The 11,452-nt window shown below is 39.4% G+C and overlaps 2 protein-coding genes across 2 annotated transcripts; one reads left to right on the top strand and one right to left on the bottom strand.

The window, feature by feature from the left end:
* Nucleotides 1-64: 64 nt before the first annotated feature.
* LOC116189789 (GDSL esterase/lipase 1-like) lies at nt 65-4,686 on the top strand. Its single transcript, XM_031519514.1, has 7 exons — nt 65-85; nt 2,535-2,691; nt 2,917-3,108; nt 3,191-3,318; nt 3,453-3,689; nt 3,775-4,030; nt 4,193-4,686. The coding sequence occupies exons 3-7, from the start codon at nt 2,952-2,954 to the stop codon at nt 4,429-4,431; spliced, it is 1,017 nt and encodes a 338-aa protein (XP_031375374.1). The 5' UTR covers nt 65-85; nt 2,535-2,691; nt 2,917-2,951; the 3' UTR covers nt 4,432-4,686.
* A 750-nt stretch (nt 4,687-5,436) lies between these two features.
* LOC116189794 lies at nt 5,437-8,225 on the bottom strand. The gene is made up of 5 exons (XM_031519516.1): nt 8,018-8,225; nt 6,445-7,823; nt 6,194-6,396; nt 6,035-6,097; nt 5,437-5,911 (listed from the first exon to the last, which is right to left on the bottom strand). Exons 1-5 carry the CDS (start codon nt 8,223-8,225, stop codon nt 5,437-5,439), a joined length of 2,328 nt encoding a protein of 775 aa, XP_031375376.1.
* Nucleotides 8,226-11,452: the final 3,227 nt, after the last annotated feature.

Raw genomic sequence — 11,452 nt, 5'->3', positions numbered from 1 at the left:
TCGGCACACAATCCGGAGCTCAAGCGTCTCGATCCTTCTACCTTCTATCGAATGAGGAAACACTCTAAGCCAACAGTCACTGCCAGTGAGATTTATTTGTTTATGTCATATATAAATTAATCTACTTACTTTTTTACAGCTATACTAGTGTTTTACCCGTGCATTGTATGAGATTTTCGTAAGTTTATTACTAATCAAAATTAGTAAAATTAATTGTCCTTTTAAATATCATATATAATTTTGATACTTGGTTATATATCTCATAATTCTATTTATATCTTATTTAACATCATTTTCTTTATATATTAGTAACTTATTTAACATCATTTTCTTTATATATTAGTAACAAAGAGACATACATGATTTGTTACAAATATTTTTCATATAAAATATATCATTTTTATATATTGAGAATTCTTTTAACATAATCAAATGTGACGCAAATCATGTAATATAAATGCACAGTCTTAATAGGATTGGTATTCTCTTGAATTTTTTCAAAGTTCTTGGATATGTTTTCTAATTCATCATCTTTTAACCTCCCAATGTATAATTAACTTGACTTCATTTATAACTGTATAAATATAATAAAATAGAGAATAGCTTTTATCTTAATTATTACAAATATTTTATTTTTATTTTTGCATTTACCTTAATAATATATCTTATAAACATATAAAAAAAACTCTTTTAATGTGCTTAACTTGATATAAATATAACATAATTATATATGTTTATATATCGATGCGTATTTTTCTAGATCCCACACATTTTATAAATACAATCGATATACATACATATAATAAATCATATATTTCATTAAATTAATTAGCATATTAAATATTTTTAGGTTAAAGTGCTTGACCAATAGAATTACTTTTGAAGCCACGAATTACAATTTTTATAATTTATCGATTTAATTGTCTAAATATAACCCATTATAAATATTGCGTGCATTTTTCAATTAAATGCTTTGAATTTTTCGAATTTAATCATATAAGTGACTCTAACAATTTTTCTAAATAATTAATTTATAAAGAATATATTTTTAGGGCCATAAGTTCCTTTTTTATTATTTATGCAGTGTAGATGCTTAAAATAATTAACTAAGTATGCATATTATTATACACATTTTTTTTATACTTTGACTTAATTATTATTAAAATAAGAGCTAATTGGCACATTAATGTGTCAATTCTATTTTATTATATATATTTGATTTAATTTAATGTTGAAAATAAGGGGTAATGGGCACATTTAATATGTCAATTTTACTTTAATATATATATTGATGATGGTTACAATTTGGAGAAGGAAACAGTGAATTGATGTAACTTTTCCTTTCCAACATTGTCCATAATGAAATAACATGGTTAAGTAAGAGCCAATAGATTAATAAAGAGTTGAGGGTACATCAGCAATTTTATACGCTAACTTAACTATAATTTCCTAACTATTCCCACAATTTTCTCTTCCACCCTCTCTCTCCCTTACGCACCCCAATCCTCCTCTCTCCTTTCACAAGATTTTCCTTTTCTATTTGTTCATTAATTTTATTATGTTATTTTTCAACTAAAAAATATGTTTTTACCTATTATAAATAAAGGACTACTCACACTCTTTTTTTCTTTTCAGTAACAAAGGAAGAGCATGAGCTTAATAACTAATAAATGGGTACGAGTAGTGATGCAGCGTACAACGCGGGTAACCGTCACAGACCCGTTGATTCGCGCACGAATACCAGAGCTATAACCTTCTATACCTATTGATTCTACGAATACCAGGAAATAAGCATCAAACTCGAATCCGAGATTGGACAAAGCACGAAAGCTCTGAATTTTATTGATAATCCAAAAAGACGACTCCCTTTGCCCTAGGGCTTACAGAAAGCTTAAATAGGGTTTAAGAAAACCAAAATTGCATAAAAGAACTAAACTTTTCAAAAAGTGCAAAAACACCGTAATTTACATAAATTGCCTGTTTAAGGCCCTAAACGATGGAATTTGCCTTAAATATCGAAAAATCACGGCAAAGCAGTGAGTTTTGCTCCGGAGGCCATTTCCTTCGAAATAGGGTCGTCAGAACCTATTTTTTTCCAGGTACCGACTTGCCAAGTCTTCTGCCACATCAAGTAGTCTCATAACGAGTATCGAATCTGAGACTTCTAAGTTACCAAATAAAGGACCACTGCTTTTCACCCTCTTTTGATGACTATTGATACTCTTAAACCATGGAAAATTTTATAAGATATGTTTAAATGGCTCTATGTACAACCTAAAAATATAAGAAAAATTATTTATATATTATAATGCATAGCGCCGGTTAGGTTCTTATATTTTATAACAAAAAAAATTGAGTACTCATCAAATTGACCGTATTGTGTAGCATATATTTATACATATATAATATTTCCATATGTCCTAATTAGTTCTTGTTCTACTCCTTATTGCTTGTAAATCGATATGGTTTGATTTTTGAATTTTAGGTAGATGCATCCCTCATATAATCCAAAACGAAACAAAATATTTGGACAGGAAAACTATGCAAGGAGAGTGAAGAAATTCTCATACAAGGAGGTACAATCTATCGCCTTGGGCTGGGCTGATCGATTCTTCGGGTTCAAATTCTCTTCCATTGTCAATTGCTACAAATCCCTTCTTCCAACGACCGGAAGCTCTTCTGAAGAGCAAGGTATATTCGTTTATCACCCCCATTCGGATAATTTGCTCTGCACAGCTGTTGTAATCGTCTCAAATCCTTCGGAAAATCCATAAGTAACTTTCATTATGCAGAGTTTGGCCAAGCGTATGAGAGATCCCGAACTTAATGGAAATGATTAGTCTTCAGTAAAATCTGAGATTATTATCTATTCTGTAAATCTCCATTAACTGTCTATTGTTTTGTGCTTTGTAACAGTGGAAGCAGAAGGACTAAAATTGGATCATCACAAGATGTTCTTCATTTTTGGGGATTCCTTGTTCGATGCAGGCAACAATATCTACCTTGACGGAAAATATTCTCCAGCTGCCTACTATCCATTCGGGTTCACCTACTTCACCAACGCCACCGGAAGACTATGCGACGGGCGCATCGTCCCCGACTTTATTGGTAATAATGAATTTTCCGGGACACTTTCTAAGACTATCCAAGTATTAATCAATTGACCAGTCGAGATCCCATATATTATCAGCTCAGTTCGCGAATCTGCCTCCTATTCCACCATCACTGCAACCCGGGGCAACTATCTCTTACGGAGTCAACTTTGCATCAGCTGGAGCGACTGTTCTAGACTCGTACCCTGGACAAAGTTTGAAATATGTAAGCATCCTCAAATTAAAGCTCTAATTTGTTTTGTGGAGACTACTATGATTCTTAACGTTCGAAAATTAAAATGATATCAACAAGTTTCGGTATTATTTATTACAAGTCTTATTTCAGTTTTAATTTGCCAGCTCAATCTTAGAAAGCAGTTGAGCCAATTTAAAGAAGTGACAAGGAAATTGAATGCAACATTAGGCTCCTCTCGAACAAGAGAAGTCTTGAGCAAAGCTGTCTACCTGTTTAGTATCGGGGGAGACGACTACGGTGACTATTACTCGAACCTCGCTGAGGAAGGTCGTAGCCCGACCTGGTCGGAGCAACAGCAACAAGTGAATGCTGTAATAAGCAACTTAACGAGAGCACTTACCGTAAGATACAGAACCTGTAAACCGACAAAAAAAATATCACTGGGTATTAGGATTTAATTTAATTGGTCATATCCGGTATCCGCAGGAAATTTATGAACAGGGAGCGAGGAAAATTGCATTCCAGAACGTGGGGCCGATGGGTTGCGTTCCCCAGTTCCAAATTAACTATCCTAATTTAAGTTGGAGCTGTGCTCCGGAGCTGCTGTCCATGCCAATATTACACAACAAGGAACTCTATGGAGCCCTCACCGATTTTGCAGAACGTTTAGAGGGGTTCAAGTTCTCCGTTTTCGACTACTTCTCCTCCCTTCTTGACAGAATTGATCATCCTTCCGATTATGGTAAGGCACAACTAAGATTTTTTGAAGTCTTGGATCTTCCTCTCATAAGATATGACCATTCAGATTAACTGGCACTTTTACATGGATAAGAGAAAGCTTTGCGTTAACATGATATTCCTCGTGTGTAAGCTAAAATTCTCATTGTTGTTCTTGGCGTTTAAGGTTTTGAATCCGGGAGCACACCATGCTACGTTAGCAATGACAATGGGTACAAAGGATTGGGGTCAGATAAATCAGGAAACACTAAGCTTTGCGAGTACCCGGCCGCATACTTGTTCTTTGATGTATATGGCCACACGACTCAACATGCCAATCAACAGTTAGCCAAGCTCATCTGGGACGGGGACCCTTCAATCACAAGACCATATAACATGAAGGAATTATTCGAAGAGAACAACTAAATAAAATCCCTATGTCAAGCTACCAAAAAATAAATAATAATAATAATAATCCCAATATTAAATTATTGTCAGTCATTAGGGTTGTTAGTAGCATTGAGATTCATAACTGATGGTTTAGGGTCTTTAAGTACTGATATATTCTCAATATGTCTTGGTCGCACCAATCTTATAGTTTCATTCAAACTATTTATGTCGTGCTTCTAATAAGTGGTATGAAAGCCATTTATGGCTATTGCCAGGGATCGATCAAGACAATTTCGAAGGATTCTAGTTTAATGGTCACAGGTCTTAGTGCCGAAACAGTCCAACCTCACACATCGAGATCTGACCGGAGAATTTCACGAATTTGAAGATCCAAATGGAGGTGCTATTTGGATTCCTAAAATCGACTAAGAAAATCGAAAATGGGTTCGAGGAGCCAGTGACAACGGCTTATTTGAACACTATAAGAGCAGAAGAATGACGCAGCGGAGCTAATTGCAATCTCTTGATTCGCGCACGAATACCAGACAACAACATAGATGGAATCATTACCACGCTGTGTTCGCGGTAAACTCAGCACAAAATCCATGCTAACATCCTCCTAAGGCCGCGCTGGAACTGGTAACGACATATACAACCCAGCATTGGTAGCTGTCCCCTTGGAAACGTTGCAGACCCAACACCTTTGCACATACTTCTCTACCTCCTTGCGTATGGTCGGCCAAAAATACGAGCCCTGCACTAATAACGTTCGATCTCGCCTAACATGGCCCTCTCCATGCAACTCCTTAATAATCTTCAAACGGAGGTTGCAATCTGGGATACCAAATTGGTTGCCCTTGAATAGAAACCCATCATGTAGCAAAAATTCTAATTTCTCTCCAGCACGAACTTTCCCCAAAACATTAGAGAAATAAGGATCAGTCTCAAGCAAATCACGAAGACAGTCAAAACCAGGTACTTCTATATGCAGGCTGACCAAGAAATTGCTCATGCGGCTCAATGCGTCAGCCACCCGATTCTTCACCCCCGACTTGTGCTCACCACGAAGGAAAAACGTTGTAAGTAAGCAATCCATGAGGCATGCCGTGGGGACACCTTATCTTGGCGGTGAAGGTGTTTCAACACCTCGTGGTCAGTATAAAGCACAAACTCCCGATGAAACAAATAATGCCGCCAATGCCTGACTGCTTGTACTACTGCATAGAACTCCACAACATAGGTATTGTACTTTAACTTAGCCCTAGACAGCTTCTCACTAAAATATGCGACAAGCCTATTGTTTTGGCTCAAAACTGCTCCAATGCCCACTTTAGAAGCATCACAATGTAATTCAAAGGGCTGAGCAAAATCAGACAAGACTAATATTAGGGCAGTCATAAGACGCATCTTGATAAGCTGGAATGCCTTCTCCGCTTCCTCCGTCCACGCGAACTTTCCACTCTTCATGCAATCTGTTAAAGGCGCCATAATTGTGCTGAAGTGAGGGATGAAACGCCTATAAAAGGAAGCAAGTCCATGGAAGCTGCGAACTTCAATAAGTGTCCTTGGCTGCGGCCATTGCTTCACCATTTAGATCTTGGACTCATCTACCTTCAGTCTTTCGCCGGAGATCACATACCCAAGGAATAAGACATTCGATGCCAAGAATACACACTTCTTAAGGGCAGCATAGAATTTCTCCCTGCAAAGCGCACACGGAATTGCCCGCAAATGCTAGAGATGCTCTGCTTTATTAGCACTATAAATCAGAATATCATCAAAATAAACGACAACACACTTGCCGATGAATGGTCGCAAGGCCTGGTTCATCACATGCATAAAAGTGCTTGGTGCGTTAGACAGCCCAAAAGGCATCACCATCCACTCATACAACCCTTCACGTGTCTTGAAAGCTGTTTTCGACTCGTCGCCGGGCTTTATGCAAATCTGATGGTATCCACTCTTCAAATCCAGTTTCGTAAACACCGTTGCACCACTGACCTAATCAAGCAAATCATCCAATCGTGGAATTGGAAATCTGTATCGTACCGTAATTTTATTAATGGCTCGACTATCCATACACATGCGCCACGAGCCATCCTTCTTGGGTGTAAGCAGGGCCGGAACTGCGCAGGGACTCAGGCTTTCACGGATATGTCCCTTGGCCAGCAACTCCTCAACCTGCCTCCGCAACTCCTCATGCTCCCCAAGACTCATCCTGTAATGGGGTCTATTTGGCAGTGCTGCTCCTAGCTCCAAGACAATTCGGTGCTGAATATCACGCAAGGGTGGTAAACCATCGGGAAGCTCATTAAGAAAGATGTCCACAAACTCAACCACTACGAGTGCGGCTGCGGTTGGGATTGACACTTCAGCAACCACCTCTTTTCCGATTAGCACATAAACTAGCTGTGACTCGTCCACCTCTTCTTCGAACCTCGCCAATGACAAGAGTTTCGTTTCTCCACTCATACAAGGTGGTTTCTCCGTCTCTCTGCTGGGCACTAGCACTATCTTCACATTCTCGAACATAAAACTATATGAGTTAGTCCGTCCGTCATGAACTACACGGCGGTCATACTGCCAAGGCCTCCCCAACAATAAGTGACATGCATCCATCGCCACCACATCACACCACGCAACATCTTTATATTTCAAGCCAATGGAGAAAGAAACCAATGCACGTTCTAATACATTAACCTCGCCCCCTTTTTTCAGCCATGCCAGTTTATAAGGCTTAGGATGTTTCTCCGTCTTGAGGCCCAATTTTTGCATCGTCTCTACAGAGACAATATTCTCACAACTAGCAGCATCAATAATAAAACGACACACCTTTCCACGGACAGTGCATGTAAATTGAAAAATATTGTGCCTCAGCCAATTGTCGTCAGCAACCTTAGGCGTTAAGCATGAACGCCTAACAACTAGTATCGTTCCTGTGTCTCCAGTCACTAATTCCTCATCAACGACCTCCTCACTATCAAATACTGGATCTTCGGCTTCATCCAAATCCTCTTCTTCACCTTCCTCCGTGTCAACGAAGAATGCCTTTTTGCCAGCGGTCTTCCTGCACTCGAACTGTCTGTGACCAACCTCACCACATCCAAAGCAACTCATCCCATTACCCGTTGGTCTATTTGACTGGCTTGTATTGGCGATATTTCTGTTGGCTACCCCTCCAGGTCGGTTCGCTGCACCACTACCACCACTACCTCCATAACGATTCGCACCACTACTGCTCCCTATATTGGAGGTATTCCCGAAATCGCTATTGCGTCGGGACTGCTTCTCAACTTGTAGAGCCCTTTGATGTGCAGCCGAGACACTGGGTGGATCAAACATATTGACGGTGTCTTGAATCTGCACCCGTAACCCTCCAATATACCTCGCCACCAATTGATCTTCAGTCTCATGTACCTCATTCCTGACTATAAGTTGAAAAAACTCCGTGGTATATTCATCTATCGTTCGAGTTCCTTGCCGTAAGTTTTGCAGACGCTGGTACATCAATCTCTGAAAATTGTATGGCAGAAAAATGGCTCACAAGTTCTTCTTCATCTTCTCCCACGTCACAATTTTCGGCTTGCCCAATCTGCTTCTGATTAATTTGACTTGCTGCCACCATGCCTTGGCTCGGTCTCGCAATCTGATTGCCACCAGCGGTACACGTTTATCTTCGGGCACTCCTTTAAATTCCAAGATCTCCTCAACAGTGGCCAGCCAATCAAGAAACTCCTAAGGGTTAAGGCTGCCATGAAATTCTGGAATTTCAGTTCGCATCCCAGACTCCCAACGCCTCTTGTCATCCTCGATAGGACGCCTCCTGTCATCTTCAATAGGACCCCTTAGCTGCCCACGTGGGATATCCGCAAAATAATTTTCTCCCTCTGACTCCTCGCCAGATTCCTCTTGCTCGGGATTAGGGTTAGAGTTAGGATTCAGGTTAGGGTTTTCTTGATTCTGGTTCCCATAATGTGAAGTAATTATCCGAAGAGAACAACCAAATAAAATCCCTAAGTCGAGCTACCGAAAAAAAAAAAAAGAATAATCCCTATATCAAGGCACAAAGGATTTCAGATTGACAAGTGTTGGAATTTGAGAAGTTTTGTAACGCAAGCCCATCCAGTGTACTCAAGATGAGTTTTAATATTAAGTTATTGGCAGTCATTAGGGTTGTTAGTAGCATTGAGATTCATAACTGATGGTTTGGGGTCATTAAGTACTGATATATTTTCAATGTCTTGGTCACACCAATCTTATAGTTTTCATTCAACTATTTATGTCGTGCTTCTAATAAGTGGTATCAAAACCATTTACGGCTATTGCCAGGGGTCAATCAAGACAGTTTCGAAGGATTCTAGATTAATGGTCACGAGTCTTAGTGCCGAAACAGTCCAACCTCACACAGCGAGATCTGACAGGAGAATTTCACGAATTGGAAGATGCAAATGGAGGTGCTATTTGGATTCCTAAAATTGACAAAGAAAATCGAAAATGGGTTCGAGGAGCCAGCGACACCAGCTTATTTGACACTGAAAGAGCAGAAGAAGATAAAGGACAATCGCAAGAAAGTTCATAAGGCTCTCTTTTACATCTTTCAAGAAGTGGATGTTTTTTATCTTCGATGAGGATCTCTTTTACAACTTTGAAGCAGTGGATTGTCCGATCTTAGATAAGCCAAGTACGCCGATGCACGAATCAAAAACCAGTCTTAAGTTCGACCCATCGAGCATGGCAAAATCAAGACTTGCTTCCTCCTTAGTCCTTATTCCTGGCATGTCTCGCGAGTCTTCATATCCGAGCTATTTAGTACGTATCAGGCAAACAAAACACATCCTGCTGCTCCTCCTTGGGGATTCCCTTTTCAGTCCTGGAAACAATAACTACATCAAGACTAACGCTGAAAGTCAGACCAACGTTTGGCCTCACAGAGAAACGTACTTTGAGTATCCAACTGGAAGATTTTCCCATGATCACTTGATCCCGGACTTCATCGGTAATACAGGACCAATTTGGTTCTTTACCTATATTACTTAATTTCAGCTACTATTGGACGATTTTGATGAACTTTCGGCTAACCCAATTCATTTGATCTCAGTGGAGTTAGCAAACTTGTGGATGCTGCCGCGGCCTTTCTTCTGCCTGGAAATTACGAGTTCACGGTAATGCTGGAATTCTCCTCTTCTACAGGTTATACCTTTGAGCGCACAGCAACAAAACTTCAAGAAGGTGTAATTGGAGTTAAGGTAGAAATTAGGAGGCAGAGAGCAATAAGTACAAGAGCCCTTTCAACGCAAACTCCTCCATTCTTTGGACATACTCTCCCGAGCAGTATGTTGGCATGATGATCGTGTAGATTAGAACTGTAATTAAAGTAAAAGAGCCTCTTTCTCCTTGCTTGACACCAGAATGATATATGATTCTTAGAACTGATTAGTTGTTTGACTCTTTGAACACGTCCAATAAGAGGAATCAGTCGACATTTCTGGAACTATACCATAAAGGAGAGTGGAAATTTGGGTTCGTAGGAGTGGGACCCCTGGGTTGTGTTCCTGCAATGAAACTCCAAGTGCTGCTTTCAGGGAAACCAGAGGGCTGCTTCGAAGATGTTACTTAGCTTGTCAAGTTGCAAAACAATGCCCTGACTAGGCTTCTTGGGACGATGCTGTCGGTACAGCTCAAGTGGGTTCAAGTATGCTTTCTGACTCCTACACTGCAATAACCGAGTGGATGACCAATGCTTCCAAATTCGATTAATATCCAAAACTCATTGTGTCTTCCGATTCTCATTCTACTTTATGATTTGGTCCAAACAAGGATATATGTTGCAATGCTTAGGCGAGATTTAGTACTGAGAATCACATTCCTGTCAAAGCTTCTCACAGGTTTCAAGAAAGTGTAGTCGGGGGCAGTCCTTACCGGGGAATCTTCAGTTGCGGGGGTAAGAGAACTGTGAAGGAGTACGTGTTTGTTCAAGAACCAGAGTTAGTATATCTTCTTCGATTCAGTCCATCCAGCCGACAAGCAGCTTGCTGAGTTGCTCTGGAATGGATCTCCTGATGTGACAGGGCCTTACAACCTCAGAACATTGTTTGAGATCCTCCATTGAGCAAGCTAATCTAAATCGATCATCGACCCGTAGCACCAATCTCTAAGCTTGCATTTGGTTTTCGAGTTGGATATTAATCCAACTCAACTTGATTTTGTTCATTGATTGTAAGTATTGACAACTATATTGATATATGAGTACATATATATATATATATGTATGTATATATAGATATGAAAATAGATGGGAAATTTATTATTAAAAAGTTGATATATATATATATATAGATGTGAAAGTAGATGAAAACTTATTATTAAAAATGGTTCAAAAAATATTTAAAAGAATTTATTATTAAATTAAATGAAAAGATAAAAAGTAGTTATTGTATTATTGAATTAAGGGAAAAAAATCAAGTTGAGTTGAGTAAGATTTTGATTTCGAAACCAAATGAAATAATTGACTCTCAGGGACATGCTTGAAGAGAATATTACCGATGAACAATAATGAGACCTCGACTTAGTGATTCGTCTCTTTAATAAATGGACTGGAGATATGGCAAATAGGCTTTCGAATATCCTTATTCTACTTTCTACGCTTCATAGGATAAATTAATGAACCAGCTAGAAATCTGGCCACGGCCACCTTTCGACATTAACAGTGAAGCTCGCCTGACACAGCTGCGGCCACCACCCGAACCTCTTCCTCCCCGTATATCCAAGATCTGTTCCCAACTCTCATGCCAACTTTAGACAACTTTTACATGTCCGACCAACAGCATAGTATTGCTTCCTGGACCATGGTCCTCAGCCAACAAAGTAGCGGACAACAGGTCGCATTCCAAAGGGAGATAGTTCGAATGTTGTCACTAATAAATTAGGTGCTTGAACATTAAAAAACACGATCTCTGTTCCTATATCGCGGAGGGCTGCACCCGCACTTGGTAAGCTGCTTTTCCTAGCTTATTGCCTCATTCAACATAATTGATGCTATATTACTGTCCTCGGTCCG

The sequence above is a fragment of the Punica granatum genome, unplaced genomic scaffold (genome assembly GCF_007655135.1).
Source record: "Punica granatum isolate Tunisia-2019 unplaced genomic scaffold, ASM765513v2 Contig00019, whole genome shotgun sequence".
In the NCBI taxonomy this organism is placed as follows: domain Eukaryota; kingdom Viridiplantae; phylum Streptophyta; class Magnoliopsida; order Myrtales; family Lythraceae; genus Punica; species Punica granatum.
The sequence above is the reverse complement of the archived record's forward strand: the minus strand, read 5'-3'. Positions and strand labels throughout refer to the sequence as shown.